Genomic DNA, 25862 nt, shown 5'->3' with positions numbered 1-25862 from the left:
AAAAATGTATAAATTTTTAGGAGCAGTCGTATCTCTCCTGTTCCCCCTCTCAAATTCCAAGAATAGACTTCTCAGATCTTGGGTTCAATAATTTTTCATTCCAAAAAATAGATTTCAATAGAAGAAAGGATGGGGAAGCTGACAGGGTTATGCTAATGCTGAGAAGGGGAAAAAAATCAGTTTTGCTACTGCTCACTCAAAGTGCCTTCTGTGTGCAGAGGCAGGCTCACCTGTGTATCTTTGAGGGAAAGAAAAGGATGTCATCTCTGTTTGCCTGTGATCTCTGATAGCTTTAAAAAGGAAGGTGGGGTAGTATGAACACATTGCCTATTGGCTAATAGTTGTTCTCTTCATTACAAATAAAGCAAGAAGGGACAGGTACAAGATAAATTATTGGGAGCTCTTGATTTTTCCCAAATGAGTCAGTCTTCCTAGGGGTATTAACTTTGTCATTTATGCAGATGATAAAAAAAAGAGTGGATATTTAAATAAATACTCTCAAATTCACATGGGGATTAACCATTCTTTGAAACCGGCTTCACACTGCCCTTGTTCATGTTCCTGACTGCAGTTTGGCTAATGTTGCCTAATTATTTAAGGCAGTCCTGGAATTGAGCCATAAAACATGGATCAGCCTTGCATGTTTCAGGCTATGGCCAGAGACCCTGTCACCAGGAACACCTGAGCATCCATAGGGAAAACCCCTCTGTGTTCTTGCCGGTGCTGCAGGCACAAACATGATTTGAAATTCTGGGCTGAATTGCTGGTAGTTTCAACAGGGTATTTTCCCATGGCAGCAGATCAGGGCCATGTATTTGCTTCAGGGCACAGGTAACTGCAGTTATTGTTCCTGTTACTTGCTGTGTGCTGTGGACTGTGTTCTCCCTCATGTCTTTATCTCTGCAAGTCGGAGTATACTGTTAAGAGAAGGCAGAATTTGGTATAGTAATCCTAAGCATGTGGCCTGTAGTAGTCCCCTTATGCTGTCAGTCAGAGCAAGTATTAAGGGAGTTATTTTATACAGACTATTTCTAATTTTGTTCTTGTAGGTATGGAAATTAAGAAGGGAATTGTATCATAGTCCACAGGAAAATTCATATTATACTGTGTGTAATGTCAGATATATATGTGTACATTGGAGCCTCTTCGACAATTAGCAGCTGTGAGGATCATCCCCAAATGCTATAATTTGATTTGTTTCTCAGGAAGAACAGAGATGGGTAGTGATTTTATGCAAGAACTATATTAGATTTCTTTGTCATCATTCTCTTCTTGCTCTGCTTGGTGCCTCCACATCCTAGCAGATATCACCCTAGAGGGTGGTAGAGATGGAGGTGGCAGAGATGTTAGTGTCCTCAGGGGTACCTAAATAGCTCTATCATGTATTTCAGAGAGGCCTGAAGAAGCAATAACTTGAATTGGCTTTAGACTTTTCAGTCTCCGGCATCAAGTGGACCAAAGTGACCTTTGTTTCTTCATAGTAAAGCATTGTGTCATGCCAAATACTGTGAGTAATTCCCATTTGGCCTCGCATTGTTTGCCTGTGAGTGGTACATGAATGCTACCAGCAGCAATAAAATCTTGGGTGATACCTGATATGTAACTCCCCTGTCCCTTGCTGGGCATAATTCTATTCCCAAATGAGATGTGACATGTCTATTGAGGATGGGTTTGTCCTATCAAATTCTTAGTGCCTTGCTGGGTAGCAGCCAGCAAGGGCAGAGGAGGAGTGTACCTGTGGGTGGGAGAGCTGATGCCATCCTGTGTCTCAGGGATTTTGCTGCCCTGTTTTCCTCTCATCTGCTAAAATGCAGACTTGAGTGGGTGACAGATCAGGTGAAGAGTCTGTGCCCCAAGTGAGTGCCCGGATGTTTCTCCCACGTGTCAAGTTTTGTTGGTTGATGTTTGGATTTTTCTGTTCACAGCCCAGAAGCTGATTCCATGGCCATGCAAACCCTGGCCTGAGCTATTGGTGAGCAGCTGACTGCACCTACTCTGTCTGTTCATCGCCCTCTTTCATTTACTCTTCCCAAATCCTATGTATGTTAAGTCAGGATGTGAATTTCATTTTTTATTATTATTTCTGATTTAAATCAGCTGCGGGGCATGCTGTATTGCAGCAGAATACTGACTTCTCTGCTCAGCTGTGGCTTGGGATGGCAGGGCAAAAGCTTTTGCAGCCCACAGTAACATTGGCTTCAGCCACTTGTCGTGCTTGGGCAAGTTTTGTCTTGCTCTGTGATGCTTACCTGGCCTTTTGTCATGGACCAGCCCTGACTCTCAGGAGCATGACTACACCATGAACTAGCAGATATTGGGTAGGATGGTTCTCAGCACCCTGTGGTGGCTGAGAAACCTCTCAATGTGTGGCTCTTTGAGGCTGGAAATAGAAATTCAGTTGTGCAGAGTGAGCTGGGTTCACTTGGCTTGCTGCAAAGGGTGTTCAGTTGCCCCAGATAAATATAAGCTATTATAAGAAAGCCAAGGGTGTACCAAGGCTGAGTTATGTGTTTTAGTAATTGGAAAAGTACTTTCTTTTTTTAACAGTACCCACTCAGTATGACTGGTGTATTCTTCAGAAAGCAGTGATGCCACCCTTACTGGGAAATGCCCTTACTAATGCCCAGCCAGCACTAGGAGCTGAGCTGGGAGCAGCCCCAGCAGTGCTGCCAGAGGCAAGCACAGTGTCACAGTGTCAGGTCTCCCCTCTGCAATTCACTTGGTGTCTGTGTTGAGAGGCTGGGGTGCTACTTACCTCATTGCCATCACAGATGACCCCAGTAATGTTTTCCCCTTTAGCTGCCATTAACAGAACCATCAACCACTAAAAGTAAAACACATCCTTAAAATGTGGCTGTCTTGATTTTTGCATATATTTTCTGGTGTTGTTTGTGATGGGGTTTATTTGTTTTTTATCCAACTCATGTAATCTAGTATTTAATTTTTTTTTTGTGTGATTCACAAGGGGGTTTTTACTCGTGGCTCCTGGAAACTGGGACTTTACTAAGGCATACTACCTTAATATCAAATATTGACAGGGTTTTTTTATTAGTGGTCATAGAGAAGATTAAACACCTCTTGAATGTGGATAAATACATGTAGACATTTTAATAAAGAGATAGGACACAAGGCTCCATATATTAACAAACAATAACTGCTGTTGGTTATCACATTTACTCTGGGTAAATGAACTCTGAGTGCGTCATAGCCCTGATTTTCAGCTTGAAAACTGTCTTGAATGATGTGAATAAGTAGGCAAAAGGATTTTGCTTTTGGCAGTTTCTGGCTGATGATGTCAGGAAGTGGGGAAGGAAGCAATGTTGGCTCTGGGATGGGCACAAGGGTGTGGGAGCAATGTCCCCTGGCCTGTGCCAACCCACCCAACCTACAGCTCACAGGTGCACTCCTCACTGCCTTCTTCACTCCTGGGCTTTGCTTTCATAAAACAAGACATTTCTCCTCTTTGCCTTTTTCTCTTGACTAGAGAGGCTGGGGGAGAGCAGCCTTCTGGTTCACTGCATTCTGGCTGCTTGTTTGGAAGAAGGCAGATTGCAGAGGTTAGATCTTTAAAGAAAAAGTTGAATCTCAATGGAAAAGTGCCAAGTGTAAAAACAAAACCACAAGGAGCCAAGGTTGAGGGTATATACAGAGAAAACCTTGATTAGCAACAGACAGTGACTGATCACAAGGAGTACAGCCCTCCTATTGATGATGGGGATATTTGTCTTTCCAGGCTTCTGGCTCTTCAGTACTATGTCCTCATTTAGACAGGGAGTGATGGTGATGGTGCACACCAAAAAACATTAACCAATACCTGCAAGATCATAATTTCTTCCTCTTGCTTTTGAGATGCTTATTCTCATTTGACCTTCAGAATAGTGTATTAAGACAGAGTTTATCCTTTCTGGTGCATTTGTTTCCCTGCATGATTCTGCCCAACTATAAGTGGTACTCAAGTAAGTATGTGACAAACTATGGGATAGGTTACATTATAGGCAGCTTTATCATAATTTTTAAACTCACTTGAGCATCTCTTTTGAGGAGAAAAACAAAGCTTAAAAAGCACTTTCAGATTATTCTTCTAAACAGCACTGGGTGCTCTAAACCTATGTGTGTGGTTTTTCTTGAGCATGGAGGGAGAGGCACCAGGACAAGATGTGCATGCTGGGGCAGGTGACATCTCTCCATCCTCTGATCCTCTTGTACTGTGAATACATGACCTGATAATTGCATAAGCAGCCCTATGTGATATCCTCCCTTTCTCCCAGCACTTAAACCAAGGCCCTAAGAACTCTGCAAAAATAAGAAATGTTTAATTTCAATGGTGAAGACAGATGTTCTCACTTTCATCCAGAAGAGGATGTAGCCCCAGATGCCTTCTGTGGGGATAAGAGTGGTCACACAGGTTGTGTGCTGCAGGAAGATAGGACTGCCAAAGAAGTTGTTTTGACTGCAGTAGAGAAAATAAAATGTGAAAACCATTAAGGAAATATGAGACTGAATTCAAGAGCGTGGCCCTCTTAGAGGATAATTTCATACTGGAAGGACCATTTAATCAAAACTCCAGATCAGGCAATTATCAAAGTTCTTAAAGTTATTCTCCTTTCTACCATAACTTCCCTGGTACAATAGATGTGCTCATTCAGTTTTGAATTCAAGGGGGTTTTATAGTCAGGGCTTCTGGGCAATAAGTCTAGTTTTTCTTTATGATCGTAACTTTTAAAAGTGTGATGAAATAGGATTTAATTAACTAGATTTTCTTCAAACTGTTCTTTCTTGGTGCTGTCTGTGAGAAAGATGTAGATCTGCAATAATTTTGCCCCAGTCAGTGTCATTACTTCTATTTTGATGTAGATGTAACTGAGAGCAAAATCTGATCTTCCCTGAGAAAGCCATCATCAACTAATTTAAAAGGGAGAGTGAAAGCTCAGTGAGTTACAGAGAATATTCTTAATGCTCTGCTGTGTAAATCTCACAAATTTGCTTTATTAAGAGGAAAGACAGAGCTGATTCAGTTAAAAAAATGTTTTATTTTGCAATTTTTTTCAGTTCATTGAATTTGATAAGGATTTTCAGAAAGTACACCAAAAGAAGCTTGTCAGATCTGGGGTTTGTGGTTCATTTTATACATGTATATGAACTTTCATCCTTCCTCTGGGAGAGAATGCTTTCAAATGAACATTTTTTGACATTACCCTTCTAGTGCAGCTTGATCCCTCAGATAAATCACTACTCACTGTTTATGTTATCACTGTGGAAAAGTTTGTGAAATCACAGATTTGGCAGCATGGTTTCACAAACATGCTTGAATAGGAGAACACCGTCTGGGAAAAGTGAAATGTTTTATTACAGTGTGAGCTCTCAGATTTAGATGTCTGCAGTATCTGCTGAAAAACCTCCTCCCCTGGCCAAGAAAAATGGGAGTTAGACTGATTTGCCAACACTTATAGTATCATCTGATGGTCTCTTTTTCATTTCTTATTTCAGCCATGGCTTGTGCTAATTTTGGCACCATTAACACAAAATTTGGGTTTACCTGCTTTAATTGCTAGTGATTTGTTTAAACTTGGGGAGACAAGACTTAACCATTTGTGAGAGTGGTGTTTCAAATTAATAAGACTGTGTTACAGGTAAAAACCTGTGGGTCTGTCCCACAGGGACACAGTGAAGGGGACAGAAGCTGTTGGCCCAGATGTTAGAGCAAGAGGAGATGCCAGAGAGTGGTCAGCAAAGGATGCAGGAGTACTTGGTAGGATGCAACATCCATTGCTCTCCTGAAATATTTTGTTGCCTGCTGCTCAGAAACAGACAGTAGGAAAGAAAAAACTCAAAATTTGTCAGTAGCATTGCAGTGATTTTTAAAATGTTTTTGTCAGCGAGCCTAGAAAACATCTTTTTTTTACCCTCCAATCTGGAACTAGTTCCCAAACCACTCTGTAAATAATACCTTTTAAAAATCCATAATAAACAGATCCTGGTCTTCTACTTACCTCCCTCTAATTTTCAATCAGCAATAATGAACAAACTAGTGCATGTGGAAATAGAGCCTTATTGCTCCCCATGACCTCTCCGACTTTGCCTGAGACAACATTTGCATTTGGCTTACTGAATAAGTTTTGCTTTTCTGATAAATATTTGTTCTGTTTGGAAAAAAAAAGTCCACCAGGTTAATTGTGGTTAATAGTTAGCCTAAAAGTAACAGGTAAGTAAACAGAGCTTTACAAACAAGGTGTACAGGAAGTAGCAGAGTGCTTTCTGAGACATCACAGAGAGATAATTTATCAAGTACAGCTCATAGAGCTTCAGCGACCCAGATATGACTGTCTGGGTTTGGTTTTTTTCAATTATGTTTCCCTTAAAATTAACTTAGATTTAAAAGACAACCTTCCTTATTTCTCTGCAAAGGGCATGAATGCTAGAATCTTATGTTAATGGAAAAGAAAATGAATCAGAGGTTAGCTCCAAGTTACATCAGGTTGACTTTTGCTACCATGAAAGCATTATATGGTACTGAAGACAGACAGGATGTTTACATGTACATGTAAAAGGTATGTGGTCATGGGGGATCTGCAAGAAAGTCATTCTTAATGGAATTTCACAATCTTAAATCTTCACAGAGAGAAATGTATCATCTCCAATTTTCCAATCATTTTCCTGTCACAGCACAACCAGGTCAAGCTCCTATTATGTATAGTTTAAAAAGAGTGATAAATACCTTATTTTAAAAGTAAGCAATATAATCTGTCATCAAGCAATAGTGATTCTACCTGGCTGTGCAATAAAATGAGGCCCTCATGTTTTCAAGAAATGAAGAAAACCACATGGCTGTTCTGCCTTTGAGATGATCTTCAGCTTCAGAAAGTGCTCTGAAGGAAAGAAAACTTAAGGTAAATAAAGTAAATGGAAAATAGTCTAAAGCTTTAGTTGTGCTAGCAAAGATCAGTTTTACCAGGTTGTCTTTCTCAGTGGGATGGTTGGGTTTTTGGTTTTGTTTCATTAGGTGCAGATAATTACTAGCCTAAACTTCAGTAACCCAAGTAATGAAATGAAGTTACTACATTACTTGAAGGAGGTGAAGTTTAGTAGCAGAGTTTAAATTTGGATAAAGAGCTGATTAAAGAGGACACAACAGATTGTATCAGAAAAGCTCTGGAGATAGGTATCTACTGGGTGTCCTTAAGAATTTGTTCTTGGGACGTGTCTAACTAAATACTTTCATTAAAGATCTTTGTGTAGGTGTTTCTCACAGTGATGTTTCACAATGGAGAGCTGAGAGAGAGTGAGAAGGAAGAGCAAGGTTTGGATGGCATTTGAGTAGAATCGCAGGATGCTAAGAAATGGAATAAAAGTTAAAACTGTGCAGAATACAAAAGTACATACTAACTCTGTTTAAATCTGGAAGAATGAGGCAGCCCTTGTGTATATCCAGAAAATAAGGATACACTGTGCAGAAAGTCCCAGCAGTGGTAAAGCATTCATATAATTTACAATACACTGCTAAGTCCTTGGCAGGACCACTGTGAATAGTTCTGGTCCCCAGTTTAATGGAATATGAATATTAACTGGATAGATATAATAAAAGGAAAATCAGGGAAATATGCTAGTTTTTGAGACAGGGCTAAGAGATTTGAATTAATCAAAATAAACTGTAACATGGTATATGCATTGGAAAAGACAGTATCAGACTGGGAAGAATCTACCTTAATGGAAAGAACAGTGCTAGCACAACTTATACAAATAGTCTGAATGGTGAATCCTGAATTTAGGCTGAACATTTAGAAGCAAATTTCATAAATATAAGAGGGATGAAGGTCTGGAGCAACCTCCAAGAGGTACAAAGGGCTCTGCTGCTTCCCTGGGGCTCCATATATCTTCAGAGGGCTATGGCATGGCACACATTGAACAGGGAATCTGTAGAAACATCACACGATCCTATAGGTTCTAATGGCTAAGAAATCTGCTTATAGCTATCACTGGTGTCATTCATTCCTATTACTCTCCTAGTTGTTTGTAAATGAATAAATCATAGGCAAGTTAGGTCTTGTCATAACCCAGATGTTTGTAGAGAAATATGATTTATGCTGTCTCTCTATTGAAATCTTAAGCTGTCTGCAAATAAAGGGACATTGTATCCTCTGCAGCAGGGATGAATAGTTCTATTGGTTTGCTTATCTGTGCCCGCTGACTGCAGAGGGTCTAGCAACAGCTCACACCAGTGATTCTTGGAAAGCAGCTGTGTCTGATCCTTCCCTTCCTGGCCATGAGTGACTCAGCAGCACCCAAGTGTCAGGAATGGTGTGGCATGGGTTGTCTGCCCTTGCAGAGGCAGGGTTTGAGCCCATCTGGCAGGCAACTGGTAGGGTTTGTGTTTGTGTGTGCAGTGCAGCTGGGCTCGGTGCTTGTTTGCCCAGTGGCTGCCATACCGGTGCTGATCTCTCCCTGCATCAGCAGTGCTCTGCATATAATGTAATTATTACAGTCCCCTTCCAGGAGGGGAAATACCTCAGGAGATGTCCATGACTTCCTAATGTACACTTTCATGAAAGCACTTGGTGCTAAAGTAACGTGGTTAGAGGAAGAGTCCATTTTTTAAATCCCACATGAGTGAATCACTTTGAGAAATACCTCAGAGTTTTCAGGAATATTTGTAAGATTGTGAAATCAAAACATTTCCTGCAATTAGAAGGAACTCAGAAAGCATATGTTATATGTCAAAGCCATAACTTTTGACCTCTTAGCCTTCTTGAGCAAGAGATTCCCAGGCTATTAAATCGTCTTTATTGCTCTGGCATATATTTGTAGCACGTGTTCAGTAGTGAATATCTTATCTCATAACAGAGTGAAATAAAAAACTGTGCTTTCCCAGAAAAAAAAAAGTAAAAAATCCCAACAAATGCCAACCATCAAACAAACAAACAAACAAACAAACAAAAACCCCAAAACAACCAAGCAAAAACCTTTTTTATTTTCTTAATCAAGACAGGAACATGACCCTAGATGAAAAATCTCTGGCTGAAGAATTCAAGACTTTGTTTTGAGTCATGGTATTGTGCCACAGAGGATAAAGTACATTTTTATGTCACTGATAAATATGCTGACTACTTTTATTTAGGGACACACTGTTACATGATAGTGCTGAGATATAATTAATGCACTAACTTGGGCAGTTGTCATTGCATAACATAATGCTCCACATCCCCACATAACTCTCCCACCCCCACCCTTTTTCTCCAGCCAATTGGTGAACAAGGAAAGAAATTTTTCACATCATTGCAAGGAAATGGTTACAATATCTGGGTTATGTGATGATCAGCTCCTGTGGAAATTGAGACAGGATTGGTTTTCACTCAGTCAACACTGTGTTAGTATCATACATATCTTCAAAATATACCGAGTCTCTGTTTTCTGAGGCACTCAAGAACACTTCTAGCTCACTGTGCCTTCAGCATCAGGATATTCATTACACAATTAGAGGGGTATTTATTTATTCATCTGATCAAAAAGCTTATTTGCTCTGCTTAAATTAAAGCTGATGACATATATTCCTTGAAAATAAGCAAGGAAGAAATGGCAATGCTTCCATAGGGAGATTCCTGTAAGCATTGGCATGATTGCTTTCTTGTTAAGGGGTCACTGTGTAAGTATACAAGACTTTATGGGAGACAGTGGTATGAACTGTTCATGCTCAGAGAGAGACTGGAAATTGGTGTGCAATACTCTACCACCCTTCTCCCGCAGTCCAGTCTCACTTTTAAGTACTTCAGGTAGACTTATGGTGGCATCAAGAGGCCAGGTAATACATATGCACACACACACACATATATGTGTGTATATATATATATATGTGTGTCTGTGTGCGTGTGTGTGTGTGTGTGTGTGTGTGTGTGTGTGTGTGTGTGTGTCATATATGTATGTGTGTGTGAATATACAGTGCTAGGGGGTGCAAGGGGTAAGGCAGTGGTAGAGGGTGCTTTAAAGGAGTTCACAGTTTATGCATGCCAGTGGTTTCCAACACTGCTCTATATGCAAGCACCCACAGTAGTTCTAAGGGAAGTGGGGTACAGATCTCTCTAACAAGTGTAAGCCTGCTTTTCATTATTTAACTTTCATGGGCGTGAAAAAAATCCAGGGTGTCCCAGGTATTGAGCACAAATTGAAAATCCCTGGTTGAGAAAGCATATAAAATGATGCCTTAGAGTGAATTAGATAATCCACTTTTGCAGTAATAATGACAGAGATCTAATAGCATCTCTTTACTAAAAGCGGACAAAAAATAAGTTTCCAATGCCATGTCTGAGAGATGTGCACATTTTGTCACTGCTTCTGAAATCCTGTTGCTTCTCCATAAGTTTTCACATAATGGGTACAATGAAATGCTTTCCAACAAGAGAGAGCCTTCCAGTTCTGTGGTATAGGGTTTGATGACTTATGGTCATGTTTGAATCTAAAAAAAATTGCTTAAAACCAAAAAGAATGGGATAAGTCTTTAAAGCAGAATTTTCAAAAGCAGCAGTATCACCATCAGGGCTTCACAACTTCATCTTTACATGGTTGCTGATCAAGGCCAATGCAGATTTTCCATTTGATGAGTTTTGTATTCCAGAAGCGTAAAACTTACTTTCCCTTCCTGATGGAAAACCAAATTTTAAAATAAATGCACTTAAATGGAAAAAGAAGGACAGTCTTGCATGCTTGAAGACATATGCTATTAGGAACACGTAAGGATATGTTTAGTGCTCATGAGCATCCCCACATTTTTGGGTAGGATGAATTGCTCACAAAAGTGCAACCTTAATCAGGAGGTTTCAGAAAGCCAATATTTTGCCATGTCCCAGCATCTGGCAGAGCATATCAGTCACATCCTATGAGATGCAGTTGTGAGGGTTGTGGGACTCCTTGGAACAATGGGCTCCAACATGCAGAGGAAAAAGCAAAACCCTAAACGACCACATTTGAGTTACTCTGAGACCTACATTTTCTTTCCTAAGTTGTGTTAGTAGCACGTTATCTGGAATAGATGCACACTGCCGGAGCTTTTTCCCACAAGTATAAACTGCATTGCCATTTTTTGGGAAAGTTCAGTAAAGCATAGCAGAAACTTTCCATAGACAGTTTTGTGACTTTTAATGGAAACTTATTTTGGCAAAGTTCTGAAAGAACTCAGTAATTTCATTTATGAGATCCAAGAGCTAAAAAGCACAAACCTCTTCTATCAGGAACTGTCTTGTAAAAGCAAACCTGGTGACAGCAGAGACATCCTGTAACTGTATAACATAGCCAGATCAGAAGCTCAGTTTTCCCAAGGGGTTGCTTAACTCCTGTACCAGAACCTTTGGGAAGCTTGTAAGCTGAATGCAGCTGTAATGCATCTACCAGCAGCTGTTTTCTGTCCCTTCTAAGCCCTTTTTTTTTTTTTTTTTTTTTTTTTTAATTTTACCATTATTTTTAAAGCCATTTTGCAGTCTGCTTCAAAATGATGATACTGTTCCAAGGTACTACAGTCTGGTGCAACTGAGTGAAGTCAATGTCCTCATGCAACACTGGTATCAACACAATGATGTTGCACTTGGGGCAAAATGGAAGCTCTTGTTCCTTCAGAATGTTCCTTCATGGAGGCATAGTAGGTCTTGAAAACTTAACTTCTTAGTGGCAAAACTTCCATTTTTGTTTGAGTAGTGCTGATCCATCCTTAAGGAGGGGATTTTCAATAGCTAGTGCTGATGGCCACCACCCACTGGTATGCTGTATGATTTACATGCCAAACTCCTATTCCTACTTTGGAAAATCTGTCTAAATCTTTTGAAGTTTTGTAATACAGACCTTTGTTCTGCTTTATTTTTCCAAGACTGGCCATACAATCCAGTGTAGTACTACACAGTCTCGCGTTCAACACTGCAAAGTTCATTTCCCAGCCCATGGAAGAAATAATTTTATTTGTTCATTATGAGTATTTGTTTCCACATTTTGGGAGGTGAGGATGAAGGCAACACAGAGCCACTGAAACACAAAGCTGCTAACACACAAAGCTGCTCTGTTCTCTGGGGCTAGTAGCATTTCATCACTTGCAGTGAGGCAGTTTACGGGGCTCACAAGAGCTGCTGCAGCTCCTCCATGAAGTGATAGATAGATAGTGATTGAAGACTGGCAAATGCATCAAAGGCAGCCAAACAGACCTATGGCTTTAAAAACTTGGTAGGTGTCTTTTTTCTGAGATAAGGTGGCTCTGGTTTTAGTAAGGTTTATCAGAAGATATTGCACAAGGCAGGGAGCAGCTTTGCAGTGGAGTGGGAGAGTTAGCTGCGTGAGGTGACCATTTTGCAATTTTGTAAACTTTCTGGGATGCTATGGCCAAAGCCAGATCTTTCTGAAGTTAATTTTATTTTCTGGAAAACAAAGTGTGATTGGTTTTTTTGGGGTTTTTTTCAGCTGAGGTGCATAAATGCCTGCCTCACATAATTTTTTCCACTTGTTGTTTTAGTACTCCATAAAAATCCTTGGAATATTCAAGCATGAAAATTCTTGGAGTGATGGATCTCAAATCTTAACATTGCTTGCCTTTAATATTTTCTGAGGTTGTTACTCCACCAACCCTTCCTTTTGTTGAATTTCCACGAAAGATATGGTCTAGAGAAAAATATGGCATCTCTAAGCAATGTACCAGAAATATATTAGAATGCGATTTAAATTATCTTGCTGTTCAAGAAACTTCTTCCCACAAAAAGCTGAAGTCAAGGAAGTGGGTTTCTTAGGCAGGTGCCTAAGAAGATATTCTGGAAGGTGTAATGCATCCTAGCAGCACTGGAGTAACAAATGTACACGGTGTATGTGCTTGGCAGATGAACAGGGCCAGTCCTTCTGCAGTGATGCTGGTGCTGGAGCTTGCACTGGGATCTTCCCAGCTCTGTTTTCCTTTGTTTTCTTCTAGGAAACAAAAAAAGCCAGAGACCCACGTATAGCAGTGAGTTTCCAAACTGCAATATAGTAAAAGATAAAAGCTGATTATTTCTAGTCAGAGTGGAAAAAAAAAAAACAAACCCAATGGATAACAAAAATTCCTCCATTCATCAAAACTTGAGTGCAATCTTTTGCAGAAGAAACATTGCAGGAACTGAGGAGCAGATGGGAACAGGAGCAAATCTACAGTCATTCTTCTCTGGATTTCATGTCTCTTCATGCATTTCACCTCACTAGTTAAAAGTTCCTGGCATTTTTTCCCCCCTCAAGACACTTTTGGCAAAGATAAGCATAGTCCAACCATCTGCTACCGATAGCATTTTCACATTCTGTGCTGGAGCTTAGGCTGTAGCTGATTTACCAGCTTTTTGTATACAGGAGGACCTTTATTCTCCATGTTCACTGAACTGATGGGGCAGTTTCTTTCTGACAAATATTTCTGCTGGGGGTGGAATGTGCTAAAGCAGGTTTATATCATTTATGTAAGGGCGGATTTTCTTTTAATCCTTATCTGCATGTCATCTTCTGGATTTTCATATTTGCATGTAGGAGGGTGATGTTTTTGATAAAGCTCTGCATTGTTTTTCCTGCCTTGTTCCTTGGAAAAGGTCCTTCAGAAAGAACATCCCTCAAACATTAGGGACAAAAGGAGTTGCAGAAGCAAATTTAGCATCTGCGGTCATCTTAATTATGATTTGAAACTGTTCGCAATTAAACAGTCACTGATTCTGAGTATATGTGAAATAGCAATTTGACCTAAAAAGACACACAGGTCAATACAAGGCACAGCCCTTTGACAAACATGAGTTTTTTTTCTTTTTAATGAAAAAAGTTTCATTTACCCATTTTCAAGATTTGTTTCATTAGTATTTTCAAAGACAATTTTTTTTAAAAAAACCCACAAACAAACAAGTCTGAAGTTTTTTCTCTGTGACCCGCATGAATGGCCATTATGATCATAGAAGTCTAAGAGAGCTTTATAAGGTATTATGTTATATTCCTGGATTTCAATTGCAGATTTTCTGGGCTCCATACTAAGCCATGGAGCTTTTGCTTTGCTGAAAAGGGTGAAAGGACATGAGGAAAGAACCATGCAAATCATGAGATGGAGAGAGAACTTCTTCAGAGTTTGGACAGCATAAAACATACTGTAATCATCCATTTCAGATACCTTTTATAGTGTTCAGACCTGTTTACATGTCTTCACAGAACTGAATGCGGGCATTAAATGTAACTGAGATTCCCTACTGCTAAATAAGATCAGCTCTAAAAGCAGTCCACTTGCTATAACTTGCAAAATTTATAGTAACAATGACTAAATTCAGTGGGGTTTTTTTTCCCAGACTTTTGAAGATAAAGTGTTCTTCATCTTCAAAACTTACCCAGGTGCTGTTAAAACATTTTGTGGCTTTTTAGCTGGGCTTTCAAAATGTAATTGTAGTTCTCCTCCTTCCAGAATAAAGGGTGGTAGAAAGTCAATTTACCTCATTTATTAGATTTAACACAGTTAAATTAAGTGAAATAAGTGCTTGATTCAGATCCCATTCATTTCAATAGCAGTCTTTCCACTGAGTTTTAGTCAAGATTTAAAGGAAGATCAGAAGATGATCCTCATTTACATCTAATATGCTCTTCTGCTATGCCTTTTAAACTTAAATATTACTGGAGGCTCTTCAAACTCAGCAGCATGTATTAACTTGCTTGCTTGTCAACATGCACAAATATCCAAATTTCATCTGGAAGCCCTAGAGTAAATGTTAGCATTTTTTCCCATGAATACACAGTTGTTGAAAACAAACTTTTAAAGCTTTTTATCAGCTTGAATTTGTTCTTTGTATTCAGTTGACAGGACATTTGCTACAGTAGTAACTTAACAGTACCTTTTATTGTTTGAAGCAGTAAATACTGTTAATCTTGGTCCTGTCTGCAGTTTTTGTCTTCTTTTAGTCTTGCTCAAGAAGGTGACCTCATTCTTAAAGGACAAGATGTCCTGTAGGGTACTTTGAGGCATAGATCTTTCTGTAACTTTCCAGTTTGACTCCATAGAGGCTGGAACTTACTGTAGATGAGCTTGGGAGGAAGCGCTGGGACTGATGCAGCTGTGCAGGCCCAGAGCTGGGTGCAGCACTCACCGTGGGTGCTGGCAGCGCTTCCCATGTCCTCAGTGGGCAGAACCACACACAGAAGTGCATGGGGTTATCGTGGAGGTGGGCAAGGAATCAAATGAAGCTTGTGTGGTTACTGTTGTATTTCATCACTAGTCCACATAGGTTGCATTTCTAGAGATGTCTGTCTGCTTATCTGGAAGAGCTACATATAAGTAAGTGTGTGTCTGTGTGTGTGTGTGTGTGTGTGTGTGTGTGTGTGTGTGTGTGTGTGTAATCATGTATTTATTGATGAAAAAAATAATGATGTGTTGTATTGGTAATAGCAAGCTTTTAGTGTTCTACTTGGAATCAGCTGTAAGTGGTTTCTCTTGTCTGTTTTGAGCCAGTGTGTGAGTGCCCACATAGAATTTACACCTCAGTGGATTCAGAAATACATGCATGAGAACCACAGCTTACTTCAATATAAGACTTGATTTAATACAAGTAAAGAAAAACATATGACTTTTTCATTGGAAGTCATGAATTGAAATATGCAATTGCAATGTCTCAAGAAATCCCACATGCTACAATGTTCACAGAACAGTTTAATGCCTTTAACTCTCATATTTCAAGTTAACTAATTTTGAAATTATTTTAAAACAATTCAGTGCTGATGTAACTAGCAACTGATCCCATATTTTCACAGCCACACATCTTCAGTTTCTTTTTATTGTGCTATTAAATCCTGCTGCTTCATAGATGTTGCCAGAACAAAAAACAGTGAAGTATGTAGGGGTTTTTAGACCATGGAACACAGGCTTATTTATCCATTGTCATCTACTTGTATTCCCAAATATCTTGGTGTAGATCTTAAAGTGCCACAGCCCTATCAGACGTGTGCCACCAGATTCAAGGCTTGGTGAGCCATGCCCATTGTTGGAGGTCTCTTGGCTGCTTTCTGTTGTGCTCTATGCAGACTGTTTACACCCCTTGCAGCAACACAATAATACAAACTTCACCATGGATGCCAGGAGAACCATTCCATTTCTATGAGCCATTTCCCAGGGCCTGAACCTCCCATGAATGGAGCTGTGGGACAGTCCTTCTCACACTCCAGAGCTCTGCCCAGTGGATGCACACAGTTTTTTTGCAATGAACATAGTAGATATACTGGTATATGAAGCTAGAGGGTGGGAGGACTGCAGCCATGGACTTTTAGCCAGGGCCTGTGATACCTGATAGACAGACCCATCCTTGGGAGAAATGAGCCACTGAAGTGCACAGAGCTGCTTGGACTGACACCAGAGTTTATTGCCTTTTGCATGGTCTTGTTTGGGTACACATAGAACAGTACAAGACAACCTTGCTTTGGTCAGAATGTGGATTTCACACAGCATGAAGATCACTGTTCTAAAACACAGGAACGGACAATGCTTTTCTCTTGGGGGACCCAGAATAAGTAGGATGGCAGAACTTCCATCCAGCATAACCAATATACCACCAACTCTGTCTTTCACCCACTTCTTAATTTCCTCCTCAGTTCTCAAAATCTCTTTTCTTTCCATAGCATTCAGTGGTGTTTCCCTGTGCTGTGCACCACTTGAATGTCTAAGCTGCAGTTGGCATTTTTTCTTGAAGAGCTCCATTTTGCACACTATAGCATCCAGCTTCAGTTGCTCTGTTGTATGTAGGGAACAGTGAATCCAAAAATGGCAAGCTACAGCATGAACTCATCACTTTGCCTATTCTGATATTGATATATTTGTAGAGCCAAGCTTATCACCCTGCTCTGTTGGGCCCCCACAGAAAAACTTTATGGGGGATCTCAGAGTCCATGCTGACTTCACAGAGCACAGTCAGTATGTCTTGAGTTTCTCTAAATACGGTTAAAAAGGGGAGAAAGGTGCCTCTGTGGTTTTCTGCACAAAATTTGTTAAGTGTTGTGTCTAATATTTATAAATATTATAAATATAACTATTTATTTATAAATCACTCATTATTTAGATTCATTGTTTATTCCACTTGCAATAGACCTGGCCTTTTAATCTTTAGCAATAGCTCAAAAGAGAAAGTCCCATGCAAGCTCTTAGTTACCTTTGTAGCAGCCTCCCCAGAGGGTGTGAGCGAGAAGAGCAACCCAACAGCAGCACCCCAGCTGCTGAGGAGGATGTCTTGGGGAGCTTGACTTTCCAGCCGTCATTCTCAATAAATAGCCTGCAAAAGTCGAGGCAAAATCCTAGTGCACTAATCACTGGCCATGTGTCAGGGACGTGGGCTGAAATGTAGCTTGGAGAAGGGCTGAAGGCTGAGGGGAGCATCCTGGTACCACTGGGAGTGGGAGCTGCCCCAGGTGGAACCTGATCTGCAGGGAGAGGAGAGCCCTCCAGTGCAGAGGCCATCACCCTCAGGCATGCTGGGGCACCACCAGGAATTAATGCCAGCACCTGCCTCCCTTCCTTCAGCATTTTGCCACTGATGGACACGGTGGATCCTGGTTTCTCTCTCTGGTCACCTCATATTATTCCCAAGTATTTTTCAGAGCAATTGCATCCCAGGACCCCATTTTCTGCCTACTATGTGTTCTGCAGTCTTTGATGTAACACCTTGCCTTTGGCTATAGTTCATGTAATGCTGTTCAGGGAGCTTATTTTCCTAAATTATACAAACCAGCCTGTGCAGGTCATCTGTCCCTCTTTGTTATTTAGAACTCCACCAATGATTGTGTCATCCGCAAGAATCCTCAGCAGTGATTTGAAGTCTTCTTAGAGATCACTGACAAAACCATGTGAATAAAACTGAGCTAAATTCAGGTTATCTTTCACTACCTCCGTGGAAATACCCTCTTTCAAAATTCCCATCTATTTTTCACCTTTGGAAATCAACTTTTCCCCAAACTGTAGAAAATTGCAAGGTGACAATTCCTGTTTCTTTGAAATTTTGTTTGTATTTACAGAAAATATCTGTATCAACAACAGTTTTATCCTAAGGCATTCAGAGGGTAAAGCTTAAATCTGGGTTAGTCCATCCTGTCCATGTACTTGCTCCGAATTTATACCGGCATCAGCAAGAGAAGAATTTAATCCCCCGATCAGTTCACATTGAAGCCAATGGAAAGACTGATTTCAGCACATCCTGGTCTGGCCTTAATCTCTGGAGGATTAATAGACATACATGCAGAATTAAATAATGGCAACAAAGAAGAAAAATAGAAATTTTAGTAAATGATATTGGGGAGGAAAAAAAGCCACCATGGGGATTTAATGAGATTGAATCCCTTGTTGTCAGAAATACTGTGACTTTGGTGAGGTCTTCATCCAGAAGCAACTTAATTTGTATGTGATTATTTGTTCTTTCAGGCGAATATACTCACCAGCAATCAGACCATCTGTTATGAGGCCTCCATCCTTTGCAATTTAGGATGTGACTTTTGACATTGAAGGGCAGGTCTCCACTCCTAACTGGAGTCAGGAAAGGAAACCTAAAATTACATTTATCTGGAAAAGTTGTTTTTGTCATGTAAATAGAAATAAGAAACCATCTGGGAAAGCTTTCCCTTAAGGCATATTCTTTTTCTCCACTAGGGTGTTAGTTTTGGTAATTTTTGCAATTACAGTTTCCATCTAAGTATTTTGAAGAGCTCTGTCATTGTTTTGGTCCCAATGTGTCTAAAAGCTGGAATTAATCTCAGCAACTGCATTACTCTAAACCACACTGTTTGAACAAGAACTTACTAAAGCCACGAGGTTGTTTTTCACAATGTTTTAAATTAAAGTATTTGGATATGTGCAAAATCATTATTTTCTGCAGAAGAATTTCCAGTCCCCGAATGTTGCTGTCATTAAGCTGAAACTGGACTTTTTAGGCATTGTGTGGGTTTGCAAACACTGTTCTCTAAGGAAAATGTGTGCCAGCATGTGAGCACTGTTCGTACTCCTTACCTATTTCCTAGTTTTCCTTTTCATAACTTCCCATGGCACATTGCAGCAGATTTGGTTTTCCTTTTGTGTCACATGAACTTTCTTCTTCCCTCTTGAAATTCTTACTCAGTGTGTTAAACATACTCAGCCCAGCAATACTGGGTGGTTTCCTTATCCCTTCTCTCTACAGAGCTGAGGAACTTGTGAATATAAGAAATATTTCTGTTTGAGTGATTGATTACATAAAACGTAATGTCACTTTCTTATTCCAACCCCTGATATTTCATATCCTGTTTTCTTTAGGGAAAGCATTGCATGGTTCTTTCTCATTCTAATAGGTTAATCATGATGACAAATGTCCTGTCTGTTTAGTACTTTGTTATAAGCTTAAGTATCATTATTTTGATCATTTGACAGCTAGTAAGCTGCACTTTGCTGGTTTCTACTGCAGGTTATGTGGATCCATTTGATAGCTGTAAGGGTATGCTTTGAAGGTGGTTAAAAATATACCTGATATAGAGGACCTGCCCTTAGAGCTGATGTGGATATTTATGCTTAAATGACAAGCATCTTGATTTAATTTCAGAAGGCCTATTAGATGAAGGTCCTCATAAAGGGGAAACAGTTTTTTTCCCCAGGAAAGATCATGGAGATGCAGAGTATGGCCGGGATCCCCTCTGTGTTGTGCAGGAGTTACCCAGGGCATACAATGGGCAAAGGTTGAGATGGTGTGATTGCTCATACAGCCCCAAATTGAACAATATTTCCCATAAAGTTATTCCAGTTCACTTGGAAGGTATTTTCCCCCACACTCTGATGAAGGTGTATTGGGTGTGGGCAGCTCTGATGGTAGCACACCCAGTAGAGCATTGTCTCCCCAGGCATTCAGTGGCAGCTTTGTATCCCAACCAAGCACCCAGCAAGGTGCTCTTCCATTAAGTACATAAAAACAATCAAAAGTGAAATTACTGCTAAGGGGTGAGGAGAGAGGAACATTTATAAATGCACTGTCAGATTAAATAAATACCCCTTATCTACAAGTTTTGTGTTATTGTCAGTAATGGCTAGAAAACATGCAAAAGTACATAAATTTATCATGGTAGGGCATATATAGTTATAAGTCACATACGAAGCATGGAAATGGATTTGCATATCTCTGAAATTGTCGTTGTGAGTTACTATTTTGATATCTCTATCACAGCTGAAGGAAGACAACACAGGCTAAGCATGGATAGAAACACTGTCATTTGGGGATTGGTGATAATTTGGTTTCAAAGCATTCTCTGTTTTTTTTTTTTCTCAAGTCTGAGGCAAGTATGCCTGACAGGCTTAGGACTTCAATAATCAGAGATTTTCTGGGGAAAAGATGAAAACAGATTTTACTTGTATCTGTGCAATTGCTGCAGGGACCATTTTGTTTAATCTGAGCTTGTTTGGATTTGGGAAAATATTATCACTTAGCGTTACAGCTGTATGGATGCCCTCTGTCTCCCTACCGTCACTTGGGGAAAATGCCTTTTAGGAAGTGCTTTGGTTTCATGCTACTACTTCAAGATGCACAAGAAAAAAGTGGCCAAGGAGCAAAGGGTTGCAGAGGGTGAACTAGTTTGCATCGCTAAGAAATACTCCTGTAAGTCCAGGTTTGAGGCAGAAGAGGGGAGAAGCAAGCATGTCTGTGGACACACAGAAGGGTTTAGTAGCCAGGACAGCCAACCCTGCCCTTTTCATAAGCACTAAGTTCACTGAATTTGCATTTGTCAGTATAGTGTGCATCTTTCCTGAGCCCTTTGATTGCTACTGCCTTATCCAGCACCTGACATATGGGTCATTTCAGCAATATCTAAAATTTTGTTAGGCTGTCTGTTGAGGTAATGCTGCAACTGAATCAAGATCAACATCACTTTGGCATTTAGGAAATGTGGCATATGGGCTAAAATCTATATCACATTGAATTTAAATGCTTCATGGTGGTAATCCCATGGTGCTGCCCCACAGAATTCTGGATTGCTCCCTTGGCACAGGAGTGGTGGCTGGGGCACTAAGTGTCCAGGAGATTACCCTGTCTGGGGTAGGATCTGCACTCCCAGCATGCAGCCCTGCTCTCAGCACTGTCACAGACAGCAGCCTCTTGGGACATGCCCTCTATGTCAAAACTTTCCAGACCAGTTGTGTTTTTATTATATTAACATCACAGATAAAAGCAAAGCTTTCATCTTTCAGGGGTCAGCCCATGCCCTGAGGTTCAGTTCTGGATCTTGGCTTTTCTACTGGTCAGGGATGTTCTCACTCTGAATGTTTTACTCTCCTTTTTAGCTAAAATGTGTAAGTGTCCACATAGAACATATATTATACAGTGCATGCTGCCATAACTTCCAGCAGTACCATGAAAGTATCCATGCCCACCACTGACTCCTAAACCTCGATAGTGCTGGCTTTGCTACGCATTGAAACAAAATTACATGATGAATGTATTGCATGTGGCATCAGAATCTGTCCTTTAGAGGACAAGTAGATTGAGTTCAATAGAGGTTAAATTGGAATAAATGCCATCCACTCAAGCATGCACATCCCACTTAAAACTCTGCAGAGCAAGGCGATCACCTCATTGTCTCTGCTTTAGCCTCTGGCCAGAGTGGCATTCACACTGGGATATTATATACAGATAATTATAGCATGTATCTTTTTAGAACAGTTTCCATAAGCCAAGAAATTGCAGGAATGGTGTTATTCATCAGATGCAAGCGGGCCATTTTATTTTCTTTTCAAATGTTCTAGTTGGAAAATCATTCTGAGCCTTTGCCTGAGCTCAGTAATAGTGCTGCAGGGATTTCCCTTGTTTTGTTTGATTTGGGCTTTATTTGTTCAGCATATACTGCTTACGACCCAGGTTCTCACTTGGTAAATACTGGTATGATGAAGTTCACTTTGTGGATGTACTTAGATCCCTTATATCTCTTGGCACAAACAAAAATTTGTGCATGAGGGAGAAAGCTCCACTGAGATGTTCTGACTGATACTCTGATAACCACATACTGTTGATTTCTTAACAGAAGCAGCTCTCTTTATTCCACTCTCCAGATCATAACTAACATCTCATCTACAGCTACTCTTTACTGGATGGAGGATGAGGGGACCAGTGGTTTTACATGAAGCTTAAGATATTTTTGGTAGAGAACTACCAAAGTGTTCTCTGTTCACAGTACAGGGGAAAAAGGAGGTCCTGGGGGACCAAGCTGAAGCCCTTTCAGAGCTTGTTATGTTTGGGTTTCCCTCTGCAGCTTCACAAGCAGAGAAGCTCTTTCTCTTGACTATTTGCTTCTGCCCTCTTGCTGTCCTGTGAGCTGTTTCCAATGCGTGGAGTACCATGATGAACCAAATCAACAAGCTTTCCTGAGCTAAAAAATACCCTCTGTTCAATTATTTATTTATTCTCTTACACTATTTGTAGCTTGGATCAACTCTTTGGCATGGCTCCCTGAGAGGTCCCATGGGAGAAAGAGAGGGAGAAGTGCAAGAGTAACCATTCCCTCTGACTGTTGCCTCAGCCTTGACCTAGTAAGCAGTGAAAAAGTCTGTCTTTCTCAAGACAGCTGGCCCACGTTCAGAGCTCCAACACTTGTCTGATCCCAAGAGAAGAACATTCAAATGAGTGCAGTTTGTCTTAAAGGTTGTTTCAGCAACCTGGGCTGTTTTGTTGTATGATCTGACCGGTGCCAAGCCACATAGAATCGGTCAAGGGCACAGATGGACAGGAGGATGCCACCAGAGAAAGCTCCTCCCAGCCATCCCTTGGTTTAGGTGCAGCTTAAACACTGCAGTTTTTGTATTGAGCCTGTATTGGGGCAGATCTTTGCTGGTAACCTCAGAGATGCAACAAGTCCATCAGGTACATTTGTGGACCATGAAGACCACAGCAGGCTAACTTACATCTTTTTATTTTTGTGAGCAGGCTAAACTGCACCTGCTCCTGCACTGTGTTGGAGTGCTTTCCAAAATCACACTATTCTAAAGATCTGATATGAGATGCCTAAACTGAGCATCCAAGCTGAGGTTTTGAACAGTCTGAGAATCTGTAATTACTGGTTTTTCCTTGGTTTTAGCATAACATTGCTTAAAATTCAAGATGCCCTCTGGGATGACTCCTTGACTTTTCTAGTCAGTTCAAAGATTCTTCATCCCTGTCCCCAACAGCAACACATTTTCCAGAGCAGACTAGCCATAAGATAGTATTTCTAACTTTCAAAATGTGACCATTCCACAGAATAAAAATCTACCTGTGACTCTGATAATTTATGGTCCTTGTACTTGAAGCAAATACTGATTTGAAGTATGAACACAATGCAACAGTTAAGTTTGAAACTGAAACATAAACTAAAACTAAAACAGAAAATCCCACCTATAATTTCTAAAGCAAATGTTAAGAAATTCAGAAATTCAAAACATATAAAAAGGGTCAAGCAGTTTAGATTATTTACCCACAGCCCATCAGTCTTCCCATTTACCAGCAGTTTCTGCTCTGATTCCAAACATTATGTTTATCTAGATATATAATGAGAAATAACTGAGGAATGTGAATGAACAGGCTTGCTTTAAACATGATCCAGAGTATTTAATCTGTTATCACTGTAACTCCTAATGCTGATGATTTTACTGAGAAGTACCACATGTTCAGTGAATAGCTTTGATGATTGGTGTGTTTTTCTCACTGTCATTATGTTGGTTTTCCTACTAATAAAGCATCAGTTTTTCAGTAAATCTTCAACAGGTGTTGCCTTTTGTTACTAGAACTGAAACATATTTCCAGCTTTGTCAAGAGTCTTCATTATTTCCTTTGCAGCACCCCAATTTGTGATTGGTGCTTCTATGAATTATGGCTCTGCAAAAGTATCATTTCATGTATTCATTTCTCCAAGTTAAAAGTATATAGTTCTTTTAATATGGAGAGCTGTGCAGTGAGGCTGGGCTTTCATTATACATACGATGAGATAACAGCCTCCTTTTGATCCCACTGAAAAGCAAAGCAGAGCTGAAGGAGCCCCAGAAAGGGGTTGTAAAGTTTTTTACCACATTGTCTTCTGTATCATTTGCCTTTGCTCTGTATTAGAATAACTGAGAAATGTGTTAATTTGACCCCTGTATAGATAGCACAGGGAATGACTGTATGAGTACAGAATTTTTCAGGGTTGTGTCTGGTGTTTTTCTTCAGAGCAAGTTTGCATTTTGCTCATTTATTGAAATCAAATACAATGGTGATAACTTTTGTCAGTTCCTCTAGATTTAATAAAGCAGAGTCATATAATTTCAAGAGGGGATTCTTTTTTCCATCATGCTGTTTATAAATATTTGGAATCTCAGTGGTGCTCTGTGTGACATCTCTTCCTTCCCCACCAGGCAGAAGTGGATTTTAGTGCCAAAGATAAATATGCCAGAAAATCTCCTGAATCTGTCATACTCCCAAAATGTCAGAGTGGCAAGAGATGTGTAAACCCTGGAGGTTCAGTTAGACCTTAAAACCCAAATTTGTAGCTTAAGTGGTCCTTCAGGAAGGCCCCCTTCCTTCTTCTGAGCTTTCAAGGAGACCCAGTGCCCCTGAAAGCAATGTAAAATAAGTCATCAGGAAAATCACCTTTGGTGATACCTGGCAGCATGCCAGTTTCAGTAGTGTCCAGTGGAACTGTATCAATGTCCTGTCTTCAGGAACTGAGTTATGCCTGTGATGCAGAAAACTTAGTGCTACCTATGTACAAAAGTCTCATATTGAAGCTTTTCCATAACAGAAAGTGATGGAGGATTATTCCAACTCTAAATTCTGGTACATCTCTGTCCCTGGGAAATACTGCACACTTCCTATGTGTGCCATTGGACACATCATGTTCTCGTTTCTTATGAAACTGATGCTTAACTTACTGTAGTGCTTTTAAAGATAAGTAAGCAACAAGTCTTTGCCTTGTAGTTATTCTTCCTTTCCTTCATGGAGCTTTCTCCTTTCCTCCACAGTTTGTCAAGGGACAAATAACAAGCTGACCCAACTGGGACATGTGGAAGACCATTTCACCAGCCTGCAGAGGATGTACAACAATTGCGAGGTGGTACTCAGCAACCTGGAGATTACATATGTGGAGCACAATCGTGACCTCTCTTTCCTGAAGGTTAGTGCTCATGGCCAGTGGGGCCTTCTCTGCTACAACAAATCCTACTCCATTTTTTAAGTGCAAAGGATCAGCTGATAAAAGCTGCTGATAAAATTCTGTGGTGATCCAAAAACAGAGCTAGTTAAGATCAGAGGAATCACAGCCTACAGTCTAAGCATACCTGTAGGCTGCAGGATGCGCTCAACCTTACTACATAAATCAGGTACTTTGAGAAATAGCTTTTAAAGCACTTGCCAGCCTGTGTTGGGTGCCATGCAGATGGGTTTCTTCTCATTTATAATTAGAATTACATCCTTACCTATTACTTCACTTCTCAGAGAGCAAAAGGCTGTGTGGTGCTGACAGGGCAAAGCAAAGCACAAAGCAAGTGGCAGATTGTGAAGTGTGGAGGCCTTTTCCCTGCCCTCCAAACTGTGATCCCTTTCTCTGCCATGGTGGTGAGTGCCTCTCCAGCCTGAAGTGCTCACACCCTCAGCAGGCAGGCAAGTCCTGTGCAATAACTTCCCACATGGATTCTTGAAGTGATCTTCAAGATAATCCCCTGTGATTGACACATGGGCTACTCCCATCTCAACATTCATTTTGTGCACAAGTTCATGGGCAAATTAAGGCAAGCTGAGGAGGGAGGGAACAGAGGATGGATGTTAAAGCACAACCACAGCATGGGGAGGAGCCATGGCTGGCATGGGGACCTCCAGGCTCTCCACCAGCAAGTAACAAACAGTGTCAAACAATCTATGGTTTGAACATAC

The 25862-nt window shown here is 40.4% G+C and overlaps 1 protein-coding gene across 3 annotated transcripts in view; it reads left to right on the top strand.

The window, feature by feature from the left end:
• Positions 1 to 25862, top strand: part of EGFR (epidermal growth factor receptor) — a 157536-nt gene that overhangs the window by 83530 nt on the left and 48144 nt on the right. For all 3 annotated transcript variants that reach the window (XM_021531481.2, XM_021531480.2, XM_021531482.2), the window contains exon 2: positions 24956 to 25107. In XM_021531481.2, the coding sequence (XP_021387156.1) occupies positions 24956 to 25107 (152 nt within the window). The remainder of the gene's footprint in view (positions 1 to 24955; positions 25108 to 25862) is intronic.

This window comes from Lonchura striata, chromosome 1, assembly GCF_046129695.1.
Source record: "Lonchura striata isolate bLonStr1 chromosome 1, bLonStr1.mat, whole genome shotgun sequence".
NCBI classification, from domain to species: Eukaryota; Metazoa; Chordata; class Aves; order Passeriformes; family Estrildidae; genus Lonchura; species Lonchura striata.
This window is presented reverse-complemented; position numbering and strand designations above follow the sequence as displayed.